Here is a 23,043-nt window from a genome sequence, read left to right as displayed (position 1 = left end):
AAAAGTAATTACCAATACGATTAGTGCACCGTATGAATTTCCAGTTATGTAATACTTAGAAAATAATGTCATTTAAATCTATCAACGTAATGTAAAAAGTTCAGATGTTTGCTACAGCATCCTTGAACTGGAAATTAAATTGGGATGATATTGTCAGGCATGGCCTGACTGCATACAGAAACAAAAGGGATAATCAGACCTGTGAATGGCATGCGTAGGAAGGAACTGCAGATGCTGGTTTACACCGAAGATAGACACAAAATGCTGGAGTAACTCAGCGGGACAGGCAGCATCTCTGGAGAGAAGGGATGGGTGATGTTTCGGGTCAAGACCCTTCCTCAGGCTGAGGAAAGGTCTCGTCTCGAAACGTCACCCATCCCTTCTCTCCAGAGATGCTGCTAGCCCCACTGAATTACTCCAGCATTTTGTGTCCATCTTCAGTGAATGGTATGTGTTTTCACCGAGTATTAAAGCCTGTTGCCCAGCTTTCTGGGGCTGGGGTGCTGGTGGTGCAGACTGGTATCACTTTGTCTTCCCTGCAGGATGGATAACAACAGGATCTGTCTGAACAGCGGCATCTGCTGTCTTTCTCCCTCCCTGCAAAGCAGAAAAATTAAAATGGAGACTTTAATAATTACAATGTCAGTTTCAGCAATCTTTATATAATTCAATAGTTGATCTGGAAATCACAAGATAGACATTAAACAGAAAGAGGCCATTTGGCCTGTTGGGACTCCACTAGCTCTGTGCAAGAGCAATACATCTGCTTCCAGTCTTGTATCTCCTTACAACATAGAAAGAGGTTCTATGCTATACGTCACCTATTGCTTTTCGCCAGAGATGCTGTCTGACCTGAAGAATTCTGAAGAAGGATCTCAACCCGAAACGTCACCCATTGCTTCTCTCCAGAGATGCTGCCGGTCCCGCTGTGTTACTGTAGCTTTGTGAGTCTACCTCCTGCCTGTCCTGCTGAGTTACTGCAGCATTTTGTACATACCTTTTGTGTAAGCCAGCAGCTGCAGTTCCTTCCAATATATAACCATATAACCATATAACAATTACAGCACGGAAAACAGGCCATCTCGGCCCTTCAAGTCCGTGCCGAACACTTATTTTCCCCTAGTCCTATCTACCTGCACTCAGACCATAACCCTCCATTCCTTTCCCGTCCATATAGAAAGAGGTTATTTGATCCATGGAGTCCATGTTGATTCCTGGAACAATCCTATCAATCCATTCCAGCATTTCCCAGTAACTTGAATAGACATAAAGTGCTGGAGATCAGGCAGCATCTCTGGAGAACATGGGTAGGTGACGTTTCGGGTCAAGACCATTCTTCAGACTGATCTGATTCCCTGTAATTTATTCTCTCTCTCATGGACATCAACAAACCCCGCTGCTATACCAGCGTTAATTTACAGCAGCCAATTAAGCTACTGACCATCAATTGTTGATCTGTAGAAGGAACAAGAGAACATGGGATAATGCCACAGACACAGAGAGGACATGTAGTCTATAGGGCAGAAGTCAAGATTGTACCTTGGACACTGGAGTTGTGAGGCAGCAACACAACCTGCTTCCACACTTTGCAGCCCCCTATTCTTCCCCACCTTATCCCCATATCCCAGCACATTCTTTCCTTTCAGATACTTAGGCAAGTCCCTTTTGAAATGCTGCCACTAGCTTTCCCAGTCTGCCTACATGTCTATTCCTGGCAGTTAACCATTCCTCAATAACTTTTGGTTATCTTGCCATTCACCTTCATTCTATATTTGAGTAGATTTTAGACTTTAGACTTTAGAGATACAGTGTGAAAATGAGCTCTTCAGTCTGCCAAGTCCACACCAACCAGCGATCAGCCCGTACACCAGCTCTATCCTACACACTAGGGACAATTTACAGAATCCGTAAAACCTACAAACCCGCACGTCTTTGGAATGTGGGAGGATCCCGGAGCACCCGGAGAAAACCCACGCGGTCACAGGGAGAACGTGCAAACAGCACCTGCAGTCAGGATCGAACCCAGGTTTCTGGCGCTGTAAGGCAGCAACTCTACCACTGTGCCATCCAAATGTTAACTCTATCTCAGTTGGTTATTCTGTTATTGCTCTTTAGTTTTTTTTTCACTACTTCAGATTACACTGCACTTTCTGTTGTTTTGCATTCATCATTATATTTATTCTTGTATCTATCATTGCCATGTACTCTATGAGCATCTTGTGAACAAGGAATTTCATTGCACTCTGGCATATATGATGATAAACAAACTAAATTGGAATCTGCCACCCAAAACAGGCATCTGTCCTCCCTTTGTCTAAATCAGTGTTATATAAAGTTTCATCATGACTTCCTTTCTGTTATATTTTTTACTCATGTTATTCCTCTGTTGTTTATTTTTAGTGGTCTGGTGTGAAATATTTATTGCACAGAAAATTAGTTAAATTCAGGCATGCAATTAGTAATGGGGGAAGATTTAGCATAAATATGTTACATAAATAAAAGCAGGGATCTGGTAGGCTTTTTTAACCACTTTTTCAACCTGGTCTGTCTCAGCCTCAAATATCAGAAATTTACCATTATACATTTCTTAATTTTCTCCCCTACCCGCTGAAAGGGCCAAATAGGTTGCTATCCAGTAAGCTTTGGAGGAGCAGAATTAGGCCATTCGGCCCATTAAGTGTACTCTGCCATTCAAATATGGCTGACCTATCTTTCTCTCTGAACCCTATTCTCCAGCCTTCGCCCCATAACCCCTGACACACGTACTAATCAAGAATCTATCAATCTCTGCCATAAAAATATCCATTGACTTGGCCTCCACTGCTTTCTGTGGCAAGTATACTGTGGTCAGTATATTTACCACTCGAGTTTATTCATGGATGAGTGTACACAGATGACCTATTTAACTGTGGAGTCTTTCATGCCTTCATTTGTAGCAACTAGTTTGGCAATTGTGGATGGGAACCTTGAGTGATTTTCCTTTGCCTAATGTAGAGGTGCTGGAATCTACCATGGTAGTTTTACCAGTTGCTGTTTTACATCAGCAAACACAGCAAAGACTTGCTTTTAATTTACTTTACTCTCCATAGTGCAGCTATATTAGTGATACATTGAATTAAAAAAAAATGCAGATTAAAACAGAAATTACCCACAGCATTCACCCAAGGTTACTGGACTGTGGAAAATGTAGAACAGTTGGTTCTTTTCAAAGAAAAACAACATTGTTCCAGGAGAACATCTATTATGAATATTTTACTTGTATGCCAAACTCACAATTATCCTTGAACCTCACACAAACTGACATTATTTTTTTAATGCGAACACTACAATGAATCATAGCAGACTGATCAACCATCAAGGTCATCACAGACCTGCCATGCTGACATCTACAGTACACTTGGATCCTTAAAGCAGCCAGTTGTTCGACAACAATCAGAAGCAAATATCCAGTGGGATTGCCCCTAATTCGGGTTGCTGAGGCCAATTGTGGCACCCCTTACTGATCCATAAATGAGATTAACAATGCTACAAAATCTGGGAATTAAACCTTCGCTATTGTATTGAGGAGAACAAAGGGAAATAGTACAGCGAAACAATGGACAATATCTTTGATCGGACTTTACTAGCTTTATCTTGCATTAAACGTTATCCATGTTATTCCCTTTATAATGTATCTGTACACTGTACACTATGGATGGCTCGATTGTTATCATATAGTGTCTTTCTGCTGACGGGTTAGCACGCAACAAAAGCTTTTCATTGTACTTCGGCACACGTGACAATAAAATAAACTCAAAATGCAGCAGAGCAATAAGATAAGATCGGGATAAGATCTAATTGTTCAATTAAGACATCATAATCATCACATTCTTTAATATGCTCATTGCCAGTGTGGTAATGAATGATAACTCTGCTATCATTTAAGGTTACACCACTGCTTTTTGTTAAACATCAAAACATGTTTAACTTGTATGAAGGGTAAACAAATGATGTTAGCAGCATGCATTTTTTTTTTAATGTAATCTGGCTATTTTCTCAAATAAAAAAATCTTATGATAAAACTGTCTAACTTGAGTTTCTTTGGCTACTAATCAAAAGCTGTAAATAGTCATTAGAAGCTTCTTCTTGACAAAGGCCAAAGATGTTTGCGGAAGAACATTGCCTTAGTTCTCGATGATATTTCAGTTCTTCTTTCATTAAGCCTTCATCTCTCGTTATATCTGGTGTATTTTTCCAGACTTTAGACACATATACCCAGGGGATTACTACAAAATGTAAAAGGAAAATCTAAACACAGAGCCATCTGTGCTCATTGATCCAGAATGTGAGTTAAACAGCACTTGGTTTATAATGGGAATTGGGGTACTGTGGTGTTATGATCATAGATTATAATGCATTATATTATTTCTATCTGAACTAGTGACTACCAATTATGTACATACGTAATCAGTATTGGTTAAATATAGATTTACAATGTTTGCCGCCGACTCTTGGATGAGTAGATCTAAATTTAGTTCAAATTCATTGATAAGAAGTTACTTGCAATGAAAGGTAGCCTTGTACATTAATCCAACATATTCATCTGTACTGATATGGGTGGCTTTGGAATAGAATTGAAAGCAATTCATGACATTTTACCATGCTTTTTTCATATGGTCCGTGATGGAATCTTATTAAAAAATGCTGTTATGAACATCCTAAAGTTCAGCAGATGTGGGTTCTCTGTCGCGATGGTGCTCAACTCACTGAAGCACTAGACATGCATTGCGTTGCCACTGCCTATGATAATCTATGCTACTCAGAGCAGCCCACTGTGTCGACACTGTATACTAAGACTGGCCTTCACTGCTTACGGAGGTCCTGACCTTAGGTGAGCAGCTGATGGATCTCTCCTTTTCCAGGCAGCTTCTCACTTAAGTATTCCTTCTTATTGATTACTCCCAATGACCTTTCCCCTTGACACCAATGGCCTCTAGGCCTTGTTTCCTCCCGGACCATATCCGCCACACTGACTCTCTTCTCCACCAGCACCGCATGCATTCCCCTGAGCAAACCTCCCCATCTTGCATCTACTTGCTCTGCCCTCTGCAATCCTCTCTCCATGATTTTCTTTCTGCCCAATACTCCTTCATGTCCACCTTTTACTTCTTGCTAGTCCTGAATTCGTCTATCCCATAGTCATGGGGTCTATAGTCCATGTTGGCATGGCAGTGCTGACTTCCTCTGGAGTTCCACACTCTGCCATGACAAAAGTCCGTGAAAAATTTCCTGTACAAGACCTGTTTTATTACATGCTACATCGTAAGTCTTGTGTGTGATAGGTATTTTTGCCTGGGTGCCTCACATAGAGGTGGTATATTTCCCACATAGTGCTAGTTTAATGTGAGTTACAATTCGTAGGTAATTTGTGTGCTAATCTCCAATCTTTAGTCTGGTACCACAATACTGGAGTTAAGACAAAGAAAAACTGAATGCATGGGCAGTTCAAACATAAAAGTATCTTTTTTTTCAAATTGCAACAGGTTCCATTGTTTGCAAGTCTGAGCTCTGACCATTTATTAAAGTTTAATTTTTTCATTTACGAATTCATGAATTTTTCTACAATTAATTTTGGAAGGCCCTATAATTTAGTAAAATATGGCTAGCCCTAAAATTCTTTCATTAGCCCAGCTGGATATATTATAGAAATACAAAATGATTAGAGACTTTGGAAGGATCATTCAAATCAGAAGCAAACCTATCTTTAAAGTTCTACAAAACACAAGGTTCACAACCAATAACAAATGAGAATTTTTTTCTCAATGTTCAAGTTGGAAACACTTCAGGTACTTGTTAGATCTGAGCTTCTTTTAACGTACCAACTGCTTTAGGAACATCCCAAATGACTGTCTCTTTTCCAGTCTCTTCTCAGGAGTTTCTTTGGTTTGGTTATTGCTGCCATTTGGTATCGGTTCTGAAGTGGTGTTTGGCTGCTGTGTGGGAGGAAGAGCTTCCAAAGATTTTGTTCTCCGATTTTCCCCTTCTGGAACGGACTTTTTCTGCTTTGAATTGCCATTGACCTTTTCCGGTTGCTGCACTGAATTTTCTTCTGTTTCAGGTCCCTTCTTTACGGAGTCATCTGTCGAGCCTGATTCCTGAAAAGGATGTAGTCATTTTATCAGAACCTGAAGCTGTCACTTGAAACCCTCTTGCTATCGATGGATCAATATTACTTTATTTCGGTGTCTGTAAACTGCACCATGCTGTCAGGTTGCTGATGTTATATCCAAACTGACTGGAGGAAAAGATGAACTAATGTCAATGTGTAAGAAAGAACTGCAGATACTGGTTTAAAGTGAAGATGGACGCAAAATGCTGGAGTAACTCAGCGGGACAGGCAGCATCTCTGGAGAGAAGGAATGGGTGACGTTTCGGTTCGAGACTGAAGAAGGGTCTCGACCCAATACGTCACCCATTCCTTCTCCCCAGAGATGATGCTTCTCCCACTGAGTCACTCCAGTATTTTGTGTCCAGTTACACTTAGATAGCCCCACAGCCATCTGCATGACCGACCCCAGGCTCCCAAAAATGGAGCCTGTATTCCGGGCTCTGTCACATAAAGAGACTATGTGGCAAGTGAAAAAATATATTCAAGGATGTGCTCAAAGCCTCCTTAGTAAAAAATGCAACATGCCCCTTGAAATTCTTCAACCTATGACCACATAAACTGGAGAAAGAGCAATTGGAATAGTATCCCATGGTCCATACAGTAGCTTAGCAGAAATGGCACATGGATACATCACCTTAAAACCAATAAAACACGTTATTCTGGATCGTGAGGGACTGCTTGAAAATAAGAAGTAATTGCAAGAAATGAATGTGGCTGGAGATGTGGTTTAGAAGTCAAAAGGGTTTCTGCAATTCTGGCCCAGAAATAGAGTAGTACTGTTAATCCAACTTTGGTGGAACCAGACTGGCAGATTTTCTGCACCATGTTATTCCTTTTAATACATCAAACAGGGTCAAGGAAAGAGCGTTCACGTCGCGACCCTGTTTCCACCATTCTTTCCACCACCACGTACAAGAAGCAACGCCATTGTATGAGATGCCAAGAAGTGTGTTCATCACTGGCTGAACAACTTCTAATCTTGTGTGTGGTCTCGATAAGAAGATACATCAAAACACTTTTAATACAGAGGGTCCCAACTCGAAACGTTGCCTTTCCAAGTCCTCCAGAGATTCTGCCAGTCCTGCTGAGTTCCTCCAGCAATTGTGTTCGACACAAGATTTCAGCATCTGCAGTTTCTTGTGATTACACTTTTAGTTCACCTTTTTAAAGGAACTACATGGTATTAAAAATATGGTTTCCAGTAAATGTGGTATGTTTTGCAAACACATGGCAAACAAAGTCCCATTCCGTCTCAAGGGAAATGGGGCAGTTGTAGGGGAAAGAATAGGGAGGGCCATTAACTAGTAAAGAGGGATGTGGATTGTGCTATTGTGATAGAAACATAGAAACATAGAAAATAGGAGCAGGAGGAGGCCATTCGACCCTTCGAGCCAGCACCGCCCTTCATTGTGATCATGGCTGATCGTCCCCTATCAATAACCCGTGCCTGCCTTCTCCCCATATCCCTTGACTCCACTAGCCCCTAGAGCTCCATCTAACTCTCTCTTAAATCCATCCAGTGACTTGGCCTCCACTGCCCTCTGTGGAAGGGAATTCCATAAATTCACAACTCTCTGGGTGAAAAAGTTTTTTCTCACCTCAGTCTTAAATGGCCTCCACTTTATTCTAAGACTGTGGCCCCTGGTTCTGGACTCGCCCAACATTGGGAACATTTTTCCTGCATCTAACTTGTCCAGTCCTTTTATAATTTTATATGTTTCTATAAGATCCCCCCCTCATCTTTCTAAACTCCAGTGAATACAAGCCTAGTTTTTTCAATTGATGATAGGGAACAGCAGACAAAACCTAAAAGTAGAGGCATGGAATGCAACAGTGATGACACCCAAGTTTCAGGAACTTCATTGATTATGGTATGCTATTATGTGATACCCATTGTTGTAACAGAAAATTGGTTCTACTCTCAGCTAAATTGGACTTGTGGATAATCATTTTATTCTGTAATCAAGACCTAGTTTGTTAGCTAATTAAGTCTTACTGTAACTTCCATTCTGTAATCAACACCTAGTTTTACTGTTAGTCTAGATTCTATATCATCTTGTCAGTTTAGTTTAGAGATACAGCGCAGAAACAGGCCCTTTGGCCCACCAAGTCCGTGCCGACCAACGATCCCTGCAAATTAACTCTATCCTACACACACTAAGGACAATTTACTATTTCACCAAGCCAATTAACCGACGAACCTGTACGTCTTTGGAGTGTGGGAGGAACTCGGAGTTCCCGGGAAAAACCCACGCAGGTCACGTGGACAATGTACAATCTCCGTACAGACAAGTCAGGATCGAATCTGGGTCTCTGGCGCTGCAAGGCAACAACTCTACCGCTGTGCCACCGTGCCACCTTCAGCTGAGAATATAAAAGCTGTACCAAAACTGCGCTCAGGAGATCTTACTTCAAACACCAACTCCGCATGGTCTTTTCATTTGCCCCTACAGAGGACATAGGTTTTAAAGGCATGCAGCCAAGAGGGTCCTAGATAGCTTCAAGAGAGTGAGGGAAATGGGATCCTGGTGAGTTAAGACAATGCAGCCAAGGAGGCTCCAGCGAGCTTCAAGAGGATGCAGGAAATATCCACTGGCGAGCAAAATGCAGAGTCTTTGGAATTATCAGAAGTAGAACATTGGATTATCAGATATTTACTCTAGTATGTATTACAAGGTTAGGCAACATCTGAGCAAGTTTGAAACTATTGATCATGCTGGTGGAATACTAACTAGAAAATGGGATTTGAATTGGTGGAATTGGTGGAAAGACAAGGAAGCAGAAAACAAGTGGAACAGGTCAGGTTTGTAGGAAGCAAAGACAGAAATGCTGGAAGAAATCTGCCAATCATACAGCATGTGGAAATAGTTCATGTGTCAGGTCAAAGATCCTTCATCAGAACTCTGGGTCTCTTGACCTGAAATGTTAAATGGTTTCTCTTTCCACTGATGATCTTTCCAGCATTTCTGTTTCTGTTTGAGATTCCAGCATCTGCAGTTTCATTTGTTTTCCGTGGTTAGCCAGACACAGAAAAAGGGTGATATAACCAAAGTATAGTATTTAGAATGTAAGATTGGCAACAGGGAGCATGGCGTTTGCATTTATGTATAAGTGTGGAAAGTAATCTGAATAAAATTAGTGTGGTAGAGAATAAATTGTGTGATCGGCATAGGAGACGAGAGCATTAACAGACTTAACAATGCCTTAGGCTGACATCTGAGTGGGAGGTGAACAATGTTGTCACCAAATTTCCAGGAAGGCTGAATAGAAGAGAATAGAACAGAGATTGAAAAACATAATCTATTGCCAATCAGAATTCATTTGGCTAGAATTTAGGAATAAAAAGGGAACGGTTATTCTGTGGGGAGTTTCTTTTTTGGAGACTGCTAAACAATCTGTATAAACAAGCTCAAATAAAACATTTCAAAATGGAAATAGCAACCATATTTTGCATAATTTAAAGAGAAATGCATAGTTTATTTTGAATGTTAAGAACACACATGCAGACTGATCATATGGACGGATGCCAGCTCTGGACATTACTGCATGTTAATGCCAATTATTAGGCCTGCTTTTTTAAATACAAAATCAATTGTTTATTTTTACGAGGAGAATTGCGCTATAATGTGAAAATTAGACCCTTAAGTATCATCTTGCTCAGCTCCTCCTAATTCTTAAATGGTTCAGCTGCTTCTCTAGAAGCTAAACCTGCTCTTGTTAATCACTGTGGGTGGGAAGTCCTGATCTTATGAAAGCATTGTGGGACCTGAGTTTTTTGTGTGTTTTTCTAGCCGGGCCATTGATGAGGAGGCTGAAGTGGTGGGGAGCAGCTTTGTAATGTGGTCAGCATCAAGAAAGCCAGGAAGGTGATGAATGCCACTGTGAACTCGAGGACAGTGTCAGCCTGGAATGGAAGGAAGCTCAAATGTGAAGTGACTGGAAGGATAAACGTGTAAAGGTCAACTCAGAAAAGAGTGCCAGTGTGAAGTGGAAGGCAGGGCTGAAAAGAAATGGCCTTGGTAACCGTGAAGTAGGATCAACAAAGGAAACGCATTACAACAGCCTAACTATTTAGCACCGAGTAGCAAGAATATATGTTCACATGAGCCAGGAGTTTCTACCACAAGAAATGAACAAAATTGTTCAGTGTTTGCCGTTTCGAGAATTCTCTTGAAACCCTTGAATGCAAATTCCAAAAAATACAAATCCTCTACGATGAACAGTAGAAATCTTGCAAATGACCAGGAAACATTTGATCTTTGAAATTACTATTTGCAGCACAATCATTCCAAGCACTCCCCTCATGAGTTCTCATCAGTAAGTATTTAATAATACTTACAATCCAGCAGCTGAAGATACCTATTTTCAGACCCTGTTTCACATGGCACTTGGAAAACATTATCAAGATGCATAATAACATTCCCGTCTAATAGACTGCAAGATTATATAATTTAGGTACTCTGACGGAAAAGATTCTGGATCTATATTAGCCAGCTTTTAAGGAAAACTATAGGATAACGTTCTGCTTTGGTTTTCTTAAGTATTTATAGAAAAATCATTGCTTTGTTTTTAACTTTCTGTAGACTGTTTAATTACATTGCAAAAGTGGGGAGAATAAAACTTAGGGTTAATCTAGGGTTACGGTAAATGCGGTTGGATGTCAGCACGGAGGGAGTGAGTGGGCCGAAGGGCCTGATTACATGCTGTACCTTTCTATGACTCTATGACTCTACATTTGGTTGTGTGCTGTAAGGTACCACCTTAATCTGAAAACATTACATCACACCACCGGGTGGCGCCAGCAATTGGCTGCCTCGCCAACAGTCTGTCTGTCCCTTCCTGTTGTTCAATTATTATGTGTTAAACGTATGTTTTTAGTGTTCTTTAGTTTGTTTTAGTTCAGTTTAGTTCAGAGATACAGCGCAGAAACAAGTCCTTCAGCCCACCGAGTCCGCGCCGACCAGCGATCCCCACACACTAACACTATCCTACACACACTAGGGACAATTTACAATGTTACCAAGCCAATTAACCAACAAACATGTATGTCTTTGCAGTGTGGAAGGAAACCGGAGCTCCCAGTAAGAACCCATGCAGGTCATAGGAAGAACGTTCCAACTCCATATAGACAGCACCCATAGTCAGGATCGCACCCGAGTCCCTGGTGCTGTAAAATCATCATAATCCTCGTAATCATAATCATATTTTATTAGCCAAGTATGTTTTGCAACATACGAGGAATTTGATTTGCCATACAGTCATACCATTAAAAAGCCATAATATGCATGCAATGGCAGCAACTCTACCACTGCGGCACCATGGCTGCCCCTTTATTCGTTAATGTTTTTGTGCCAGAAATGATGTAACCTTCTGCAGATTCTGCATTTGTTCGCTGAATGTTAGCCATTGCCTGTCTGCTATTGTTCAGGTTCATTATTTTCTGAAATACTGAGGTACATTGTTTTGCATGTTATCCAAACTGATCAGATATATGATACATCAATATAATCCAATTTAGCTCAAGTGTGAAAAGGGGAAGGTACAGGGTGCAAAATATATTTCTCAGCACTGTAGCTCACTGTAGCACATCAGTTTCATAGACAAAGTTCAATGTCCAGAATGGCGTAGAGGTGAATCGGACATCCCTAGCTAGTGCAAAGCCCATTTGGAAACCTCAAAACAGAGGCGAAGAAGTTTCAAAGATTGGCTGTGGAAAAAGTGATAACAAGTGTTTATTGGCAATTAACTGCATAAATTAACTGCATAATTAAAATTTTGCAGTTAACAAGCTTGTCTACATTAGTGACACAAATTTCTGATCATTGCTATGATACGCTTTAATGTTGCATTTGATGTAGTCCCAAACAACGTTTACAATGTTTTACTGAGCCCATGACTCATAAGTGTTTCTAATGAAATAATTATGGCTATCTGTAACTCATTCCTGGTTCCAACCAGTTTTCAGTCAATATTTGTTTAACATTCAGCATTTGTGAGAGTGAGACAATTCTCTGCTGACTAGTGGAATTAAATATTTTTTTAATCACATTGCTCCTATTAAAGACTCATATTAACTAATTTTGAATGAATTTTCAAATATGCATTTTTTCTACAATTGGTAATTTTTAGATTTTTTTAACAATTCCACCTACGGTTTACCGACTAGAATCAAAACCTTTAAAAAGTGGTTTTCAGCATACAAATATTTCATTTATGTGCGTAAATAAAAATGGGCCAGTCCAGGGGCCAGTTCTTTGTATTTGGTCATAACAGATCTCCGATAGACAGCACAATTTGTAAGTGTACTGATTACATGATATAACCAGGCACCCTGGAAATGGCTACAGGAACCATCCCGACAAGTTCACAGTTTACAAAGATAGATGCCAGGTGTAATGTAAAATATAAAAGTGTGATTTAAAGCACTTTTGACGGAAAACTAGAGCCATATTTATAAATCTCATGACCAAATGCAGATGTAGAATAAGAACAAAGAGACCCAATGATTCAGATAAATAGTTGGTTAAGGGACTGCTGCATCTTTCAAGGATAGAATGAATGATCATTTAAAACTTGAGAGAAATATAGCAACAAGGAGATAATAAGGCAGTGACATTAATTTGGGAATGCTCCAGAAAAAATAAAGCACAATGCATTAAATGGCCTCCTTATGTTCTGAAAAATGCCAGTTTTTTTATTACTGTTAAATTTCCCTGTCAGCTTTGTCAATGAATATGTGCTTCCAAAGCGTCCTGTTTCTGCATTTGAAAAGGAGTCCAGTCAGCATTGCTAATGTATTCTGGCATCCACAGTTAATGTAACTCACCCCAGGAAACGGGGCTCTCTTTAAAAGGTGCATCATGCAGCAATGTTGAATTCCACATTGTGGGCTCAAAATTTCACCTCCAATCAAATTGGTAAATAAACTACAAAAGGAAAAGAAATTCCTCTGATCTCTGATAGGTACCCATTTAAAGTTTAGTTTAATTTAGTTTAGAGATACAGTGCGGAAACAGGCCCTTCGGCCCACCGTGTCTGCATCGAACAGCGAGCACCGCACACTAACACTATCCGACGCGATGGACAATTTTTACATTTTTACCGAAGCCAATTAACCTACAAACCTGTATGTCTTTGGAGCGTGGGAGGAAACTGAAGTTCTCTGAGAAAACCCATGCAGGTCACGGGGAGAACGTACAAACTCCGTACAGACAGCACCCACAGCCAGGATCAAATCTGGGTCTCTGGCGCTGTAAGCACTGTTAGGCAGCAACTCTACTACTGTGCAACTGTGCCACCCAGTTTATGCCGATGCTTATTTTGGTGCTACTCTGGTGCTGCTGTGGTGCTAGTAGTGTATTGAGAAGATAACAACCAGAAACAGGAATATGCCTATCAATCACTCAAGCCTATACTTACATTCAATAAGATCATGGCAGGTCCAATCTCTACCTCACCACCCCCTTTCCATTTCACTCTTCGAATCCCTTCACTCTCTTGAAGTTTGAATTTCTTTCAGTCTCATTTAGATTTTAGAGGTATGGCGCAGAAACAGGCCCTTCAGCCCACCAAGTCTGCGCGGACCAGCGATCAGCCCGTACACTAGCACTGTCCTACACACTAGGGTCAATTTACAATTCTACTGTAGCCAATTAAACTACAAATCTGTACGTCTTTGTAGTGTGGGAGGAAACTGGAGCAACCAGCGAAAACCCACATGGTCACGGCGAGAACGTACAAACTCCGTACAGACAGCACCCATAGCCAGCATCAAACCCTGGTCTCTGGCTCCGTAAGGCAGCACGTCTGCTGCTATGCCACTGTGCTGCCTCATGTTCAATACTGTATATTCAATGGCTCCAGCTTCACAGCTGTCTGGTTAAGTGACATTCAAAGAGTTATGACTCTCTGAGAGAATAAAGTCCAAATCTCTGCCGAAGATTCTGCCTCCAAGATGTAGCTACCTTAACAAAGGGCCACACCTCACAGCATTAACTTTGTCAATCCCCACCAGAACCTTGCATGTTTGAATCAGATCTCCTCTACACTATTGAGCACAAGCATTGCCTGTTCAATCTCTCGTCATACATCAACCCTTTAATCTCAGGAATCAACCTCATGAACTTTCTCTGAATTGCAAGCCGATCCATGAAGACCAAAATTGTACTCCAGGTATGTTTTTGTCAGGGCTTCGTAACGTTGCCTCTAAAGTGGCGGCACAATGGTGCAGCAGTAGAGTTGCTGCCTTACCGTGCCAGAGCCCCGGGATTGATCCTGACTACGGGTGCTGTCTCTACTGAGTTTGTAACTTGTCCCCGTGGCCACATGGGTTTTTTATCTGGGTGCTTTGCTTTCCTCCCACATTCCAAAGACGTGCAGGTTTGTAGAATAATTGGCTTCTGTAAAACTTGTCCCTAGAGTTTAAGATAGAACTGGTGTGCAGGAAGGAACTGCAGATGTTGGGTTACACCGAAGAGAGACACAAAATGCCGGAGTAACTCAACGGGACAGGCAGCATCTTTGGAGAGAAGGAATGGGTAACGTTTCAGGTTGAGACCGGGGTGGGAGATTGCAACCTTCACGTGGTCCGCCCTATTTCGACAAATGCAATCAACCCCGTGTGCACAATCAAGTAAGATCAATTAGAACAAGTTGTCTTACAACTTTAGGCTGTGCACGTCATATGCAAGAAGAAGAAGAAGGTTGAGACCCATCTTCAGACTTCAGAGTCTAAAGAAGGTTCTCGATCCAATATTTCACCCATTCCTTCCATCCATAGATGCTGCCTGTCCCGCTGAGTTACTCCAGCATTTTGACCTAGTGAATGGGTGATCTATACGGTGCGGTCACTGTGGTTCGAAGGGCCTGTTCCCACGCTGTATCTCTAGACTAAACTAAACTTCCCTACCTTAATTCTCCCCTAAATCTCTCAAATGTATTTCCATTGTGCAGGATACATCTTAAGATCTATCCCTGTAACCTTGTATCACATGCCCCAGAACTCCCACATGTGAAATAGGTATCAGATTTTGCTTGATAATATTCTTTCGAAATTCCTTAGAAAGTGTTACTACTTTAAAGGTGCTACAAATACAAGCTGTTGTAACACATGCGCCAATAGATGTAGGAAACCATTTTGCCTGTCAGACTGATTTACTGCAGCATTTTGTGTCTACCTTCGGTTTAAACCAGCATCTGCAGTTCCTTCCTACACATTTCCGCTTCGCAACGAAATCTCCTCAAGGTATGTCTACTTTGAAGAAGTTCTCCTCCTCTCTCCGACGAGAGTTCAGCAACATCCTCTCTCGCTGATCCCCCTCTGTGATTTCTCTTGCTCTCCGGCTATATTTTCCTTGATCTCCATTCCCTTTGTCCTACTTTCACACCTAACACTTCCTTATCTATGTATCTCTCTTCCCCTGACATCAGTCTGAAGAAGGATCTCGACCCGAAACATCACCCAATCCTTCTCTCCAGCAATGCTGCCTGTCCCGCTGAGTTACTACAGCATTTTCTGTCTATCTTCGGTTTAAATCAACACCTGCAGTTCCTTCCTACACATCTATTTAGCAAAAAGGTTTAAGGCTCAGGCTCTGCACTCATTCCCTATTGTGTGTGCTGTGCTGAAACATGGAGCAGGATCTAAACGCAGTAATGTGAAAATTGAATTGGCTTTTTCTCATCCAAATGAATCAGAATTTCCACTCCACAGATGAAAAATGGTTTCCAGCTCCTTGTGCCTTTCCTATTCTATTTCACAATATTTAACAAATGATATCTGCAGGAAGATTCTGTAGCCATGGAGAACCTGTGGAGATTTTTAAATTTCATTCTTTAAGGAATGAGGATTAAATGCTTTAACCATTAAATTTCAGCTCTCTGCAACACAGAAATAACTGAATAAGACTTTTTATTCTATTTTAAATCTCATCCCAGCTGGCAACATTCTTCTATTGTTATGTACTTCATAAACTCTCTACCTATTTCCAGGCCAATAGTGTCTACTTTATGTGTAGGAAGGAACTGTTTGAACCATGTTTGGCCCATATCCCTCTTAAGCCTTATGTGTGGGAAGGAACGGCTGATGCTGGTTCACATTGAAGATAGACACAAAATGCTGGAGTAACTCAGCGGGACAGGCAGCATCTCTGGAGAGAAGGAATGGGTGACATTTCGGGTCGAGACTTTTCTTCAGACTGAGTCAGCTCAGACTGAAGAATGGTCTCAACTTGAAGTGTCTACTTTATTGCCGAATTGGATTAACTTCTCCATGCACAATCCAATGAATAATTCCAAGAATATAAAATGCCAATAAATGTAATAAAAAAAGCATATGTGTAATTTAAAAAACTTTTTTCTTAGAGATACAGCACAGAAACAGGCCCTTCAGCCCACCATGCACCGACCAGCGATTCCCCGCACATTAACACTATCCTACACACACAAGGGACAATTTACACTTATACTAAGCCAATTAACCTACAAACATGTACGTTTTTGGAGTGTGGGAGGAAACTGAAGATCTCGGAGAAAACCCACGCGGTCACGGGGAGAATGTATAAACTCCGTACAGACAGCACCCATAGTCAGGATCAAACGTGGGTCTCCGGCACTGTAAGCATTGTCAGACAGCAACTTTACCGCTGCTCCACCGTGCTGCCCAGAAATCATGAAATCATACATTTTAACTCTATACCGCATGGAATGAGTTAGTAATTGTGCACAAAGACTGCTTTTACCGTCTGTTTGAAGAAGTTGAGAAAACCCTTCTTGGCTGGTTTAGCTTCTTCTTCAGACCTTACTTCCTGCACTGCTTCAGAATCTTTACTTCCCTGTTTTGAAATCTGTTTTTGTGGCTGGGACATGCCTTTTTCTGTTTTCACTTCAGGGGAACAAGCCACGTTTTCTTGTTCAAACTGGATAATAAATGGAATGTAACATTTGATCATATTTTCAAAGGTGTGCATTATTATCGACATGCACAGTAAAGACAGTAGCAATCGGGCAGTTATTTTAGACAGCCTTCGAAAGACAATAATATGAAGAAAAATTGATACGACTTTGACCGTTATATATTTCTCATGTGCATAATGACACTTAAATTAAATTTGTGTATGAAACATTCAATGTAACATTCTCAAGAGGTCATTTTGAATGGAGATTATATGAATACAAATCAGGAAATTGTCATTATATAATTTGCAATATATGAATTACCTTACATTCTGAATTGCACTGACCTGTGGTTCCTTGACAGCCTGTTTAAAAATAAGTAACAAACTCAATTAGTTATTAAACAAGGCTTTCATTGTCAATTATATAACTATTGAACTGTAACAGTGGGAGGAGGAGAACTTCTTCAAAAGTCGGCATACTCGAGAAGATTTTGCAGTGGAGCTGATTTTTATTAGAAGCAAACACGTATCATAAACATTTCATGTATATCAGTCGTACATTATTAATATTATCAAAAATTGTGTACACATTTTGTCTGCTCCACTGCAAAATCTCCTCAAAGTATGCCGACTCCGAAGAAGTTCTCCTCCTCTCTCCAGCGGGTCTGAAGAAGGATCCAGACTCTAAACTTCACCCATTCCTTCTCTCCAGAGATGCTGCCTCTCGCACTGAGTTAATCCAGCATTTTGTGTCTATTTTAAAAAAAAAGTCAGATGGAATGGTTCTGAGCACTAGTATGCCATGCCATTCACAGCGTCGCATAACAGTTTAAGGGTCTGTCCCACTTGGGCGTTATTTACGCTTTATTTACGCGACATCATCTACATGTCACGATGCACGACGCAACATCATGTTTATGATTTTCACTGGTGAAATAATTCGTGCATTCTGACAGCACCTCCTAAACGTGTGATCTTTCCCAATTGGTTCATTTAGTTTACTTTAGAGATACAGCGTGGAAACAGGCCCTTTGGCCCACCGAGTCTGCACCGACCAATGATCACCCCTACGCTAGTTCTATCCTACACACTGGGGACTATTTACAGAAGCCAATTAACCTACATCGCTGCACGTCTTTGGAGTGTGGGAGGAAACCAGAGCACCCGGAGAAAGAACGTGGTCACAGGGAGAACGTACAAACGACATACAGGCAAGAACGTAGTCAGGATCGAACCTGGGTCTCTGGTGCTGTAAGGCAGCAACTCTACCGCTGCGCTACTGTGCCACCCTCATTATCATTTATGGGGGCAGCACAGTGGAGGAGAGTTTGGAAAGTGCACAGGAGTTCATTGCCAAAATATTCCACTCTATGAGGCATTCACTAAATAAGAAATACTATACCCTTGTTGCTGGGTCTGGACCCCAGAACATCTCTGGAGAAAACCCCAGTAGGAGCACTGTGGAGATACTTTCACCAGAAAGTTTGCCCTGAATCAAGATAGTGGCCATGCCCAACTTCCCAAGGGTAATTAGGGATGTGCACTCAATACTGGTCTTGTCAGTGAGACTTGCTTTCAATGAATGCACAGAAAAGTACATTTTTAAATACAAATGCAACTTTTTAACCTAATTTAGATTTCTAACTATTGTTATACTTTTGTTTTCCTTTTGTCCCAGTGGGAAGCCAGACTCAGTGATATTATATTTAAAAATGACAGTGTAAGATTATTGCTATAATTACCTTGTCTTCTTAAGCATTAAATGATAATGTTCATGGCTGGCAGATTTCTGACTGGCAGCTTTTTCTCAAATTATCTTAATTGCATTGCCATTAGTAAACAAGAATGGCTGTTAGCTTGTCTTTTTATAGTAGTGTCTTTCATGATTTCTGTAAATGGGTTGCTGAATATATATACGATTCAACAAAGACTATTCTTCAATAAATATCCCAAACCCTTGCTCAAGTAGAATATATTTTAAAATCATTTGAAGAGGTTATAAACAAAATTCAGACTGAAGAAGGGCCTCAACCCGAAATGTCACGTATTTCTTTTCTCCAGAGATGTTGCCTGACCCACCCAGTTATTCCGGCACTTTTTACTCTATATTCAGTGTAAACCAGCATCTGCAGTTCCTTCCTGCACATATGAAGAGGTTAACCCAGTAAGAATATTATCACTTTAAATGAGACGGGCTTGCTTACCTTTTGTTTAAACAGTTTTCCGAATGGACTTTGTGTTGGTGTCTTTTCTGATTTTTGTCTTTCAGACAAATCTGTATCTTTTGCCTTCAGTGCCTCTTGTTCTGATTTGTGGGCCTTGCCTGTTGGTTCTTTGTGTTCACCGTTTACCTTCTTCTTCAGACCATTCGGGAAAAAAAGGCCATTTAATTTCATTGTCACATCTGCACTTGCATCGTCGCTATTCACCTCAGCTAAGTAAAGGAAAAATCAGATTCCCCTTCCCTTGTCATTACAGCACCTCATTCAGACATTCCCACGTTAGAGAAAATACACAGTCATTTGATACAGTAACCATACCTCCATGGTATTGCAATGAATTGTGTGATTGAGGTCTATTTAACGTCAATGTTTATTAAATGGCTACTCCTAACTAGTTACAATGGTAGAAAATCATAAAGTCTCATACTCAATGGCTGGTATTGATAGGCGAAGTATCAATGCACATTACATTACTTTCCAAAAACAAGTATCAATGGAAGCGATTGCTTATCAATTTCCAAAGTAACTCTCTTAAGTTGCCTCCTAGCGTGAAACCTGCAGTACGTTTTCTTAAGTCGCGATGGTGTCTGATTGCAGACTGGAGGTAATATAGCCTATATAGACTAGTCTTGATTACATTTAACTACATTTATGGCAGCTCATTCATAAGTATGAGGTGTTCATAAGTCGTTCGTTCATAACTTGGTGAGACCCTGTATTTAGGGTGTGATAGGATCTGGATTTATATGCCTTTTTTTAGGCTGGTTTTAAACCACAATCTTATTGCTAATCTCTGCGCTCTTATCATGTAAAAGGAATAACACTATAATAATAAACTACTCTTAGAATAAACCATATAGCTGTCACACGTGAAATGTTTTTTTTTCATGGTTATGTTTAACATCTTCCTTCCAAGTTTCCACTCGTGTAAATCTTAGCTATTGCTGTTTGTGATGAATGGAAAGCTGGAAAATGCATATACAAATATGCAATTGCAATGTTGAAACACTCCTTAAACTTACATATTCTGCACATTTAGTTGTACAAATGAACAAACGTGAACAGTCAGGAAATGTGACCAGTTTTTGTTGTACATTGACCAACTAGTTATTAGGTCAAACATTCACCCTGTCATTTTTTTAGCTCTTATGTTAAGTTAACATCAGCAAAAATAGACTTACATTTTACATTGTATTAATACTTTAAAATAGTAAGAGTGGAACTGAACATAAATTTCTTCTTGCACTAAATGGTATTCACGTTATTCTCTTTATCATGTATCTGTACACTGTGAATGACTTGATTGTAATCATGTATTGTGTTTCCGCTGACTGGTTAGCTTAGTTAAACTAACCCCTATGCTCTGTGTCCATAATAATAGGTTTAAAATATATATTTGTTACTGTAACCTAAATATATTGCACGTGTGCTGGTGATGCTCACCATATAATATTTATCTATATTGATTTTGGATAATTTCTGCAAAAATTGGCACATTCTTTATTAAATTCTAGCCCTTCCCATCAAAAACAGGAAAAATATGCATTTAAAATGTCAATGAGATATAAAGAAATTGACAACGATTTACTTTCCGACAGTATAAATTTCCTAAATTACACCATAACCCAGTTCAGTGAAACTCTAGAACATTAAAGGGCCTGTCGCACTTAGGCTATTTTTAAGGCGACTTCAGGTGACTAGGCTGTCACCACATGGTCACCGGGGTGTCGCCTGTATGGTCATGAATAGTCTCCTCAGTCGCCCAAAGAGTCGTAGCATCTTTCTGGTCGCCGCTGGATTTTCAATATGTTGAAAATTTTTCGGAGATAGTCGGCGACAATGGGTTTGACGCCAATGAGCGCAGCTTGACTTCTCCTGACGTAGGTGCTGTCATAGATGTCGCCGGGTTAACGTAGGTTGGCACCAGGTGACGTAGGTTATCGCCGGTGCTGACTTCGTTTTTTTTCGTTATTAAAGTAATGATTTAATTTCAAATTTTATGTCGAAGGGGAGTCTAGTCGCCAGTTTTTCGGCGACCTGCTACGACTATGACAGTCGCCAGCAGTCGCCTAAAAATAGCCTAAGTGAGACAGGCCCTTAAGTCATTGATTTCCAAGTATGCTATCCCACATATTTTCCTACAAGTAGGAAAATAATATTGGAAAGTAATTGACTATAATACTGTCTCACTGCTTAAAAGGAACAGCTTTTCCAGGAAGAAAGTTGTAAGTTTGCTCTGTTGGCTGAAGACTGTCAACTACATTAACAGACAACAAATAAATGGATGAAACAATAATAAGAGGTTCACCTTGTCATCTGGAGCTTGATGCGAATCAAGTTCTGTCTTGGAAGAGGACTTTGTTGGGGTGACCTACAATAATAAACACACAGTTGTTTTCACTTGCACACTGGCAGATCCAACATACAGTAGATTTTTTAAAAGAACTATAAAGTTAATTCTAATTGATGTAAGCTTTAAAGTCTTTAAAAGCATTTATGTGCCACTATATCAATTTCCTTTTAATTAAAAAGAGGATTAGCAATTTACTGCGACTAATTCACTTTCCAGATGTTTAGTTATTTGCTGTGAGTTTGAAGTTCTGCTTCTCTGTTTGATTTATATTTACCATTTTGGGTTTTCCTAATGGACTCTATATAGGTTCAAGAGAGCTTCAAGTTCCTTGGAGTTGCTATTAGCAATGATCTGTCCTGGCCCAACTACATTGATGCGACAGCCAAAAATGCACACCAATGCCTCGACTTCCTGAGGAAATTTGGCATGTCTCAAGTGACTCTTACAAACTCTTTACAGGTGCACCATAGAAAATATATTGCCGGGTTGCATCACTGTTTTGTTTTGGAGCAGCTCTGCCCAAGGCTGCAGGAAATTGCAGAGAGTTGTAGATGTAGCCCAGTCCTTCACACACACCAGAATTCCCACCATTGACTCCATCTACGCCTCAGAAAAGCAGCCAACAAAATCAAAGTCTTGTCCACTCCTTTCCCCCCCTGCTCCTGTCCGGAAGAAGTTACAAAAGCTTGAAAGTATGCACCACCAGACTGAGGGACAGCCTCTTCCCCTCTGTTATTAGGCGTATAAATGGTCTCATGATAAGCTAGAGTACTGTTCAATTCATTTCTATCCTATTGAAGACATTGGACTGTGCTACATTGCTGAGAATTAGATTCTCCCTTCATTGGTTGAGGCATTGAGTATAAGAGTCAGGAATTCATGTTGCAGTTTTAAAAATCTTTGTTTTGGCTATATTTGAGGTATTGTGTGCACTTCTGGTCGTCTCAATACAGGATGCATGTGGAGGCTTTCGAAAAGGTGCAGAGGAGGTATGCCCGAATGATATCTGGTTTGGATGTTATTAGCTACAAGGATAGATTAGACAGACAATTCCAGAGGTTGAGGGGAGACCTAGTAGAAGTATATAAAATTATGAGAGGCAGAGATAGGGTAAACAGTCAGAAGTTTTTTCCCAGGGTGGAAATGTCAGAGACTTGACGGAGCAGATTTAAGGTAAGAGGGCAAAGTTTAAGTGTGAGCAATTTTTTTAAACAGAGGGTGGTGAATGCTTGGAATGCGCTGCCAGATTTGGTGGTGGTGACTAATAGGACAGTAACCTTTAAGAGGATTTTAGATAGGCAGGGAATGGAGGGAAATGGATTATGTTTAAAAGGAAAATAGTTTGTCATGCCATTATGTTGAGCACGGATATTGAAGGCTGAACAGCCTGTTCCTGCTCTGTACTGTTCCACGTTCTCTGATGGA

General features: G+C 40.5%; 1 protein-coding gene across 6 annotated transcripts in view; it reads right to left on the bottom strand.

The window, feature by feature from the left end:
- Positions 1-342: 342 nt before the first annotated feature.
- Positions 343-23,043, bottom strand: part of bcas1 (brain enriched myelin associated protein 1) — a 95,686-nt gene continuing 72,985 nt past the window's right edge. For 4 of the 6 annotated variants that reach the window (XM_033041561.1, XM_033041559.1, XM_033041563.1 and 1 more), the window contains 6 exons: positions 21,574-21,636; positions 19,248-19,400; positions 17,389-17,406; positions 16,888-17,064; positions 5,859-6,134; positions 343-597 (listed from right to left, as the gene is read on the bottom strand). In XM_033041561.1, the coding sequence (XP_032897452.1) occupies positions 523-597; positions 5,859-6,134; positions 16,888-17,064; positions 17,389-17,406; positions 19,248-19,400; positions 21,574-21,636 (762 nt within the window). In that variant the 3' untranslated portion in view covers positions 343-522. The remainder of the gene's footprint in view (positions 598-5,858; positions 6,135-16,887; positions 17,065-17,388; positions 17,407-19,247; positions 19,401-21,573; positions 21,637-23,043) is intronic. The other 2 variants (XM_033041560.1, XM_033041564.1) reach the window with 2 other exon arrangements.

This window comes from Amblyraja radiata, chromosome 23 (genome assembly GCF_010909765.2).
Source record: "Amblyraja radiata isolate CabotCenter1 chromosome 23, sAmbRad1.1.pri, whole genome shotgun sequence".
Lineage (NCBI taxonomy): Eukaryota > Metazoa > Chordata > Chondrichthyes > Rajiformes > Rajidae > Amblyraja > Amblyraja radiata.
This window is presented reverse-complemented; position numbering and strand designations above follow the sequence as displayed.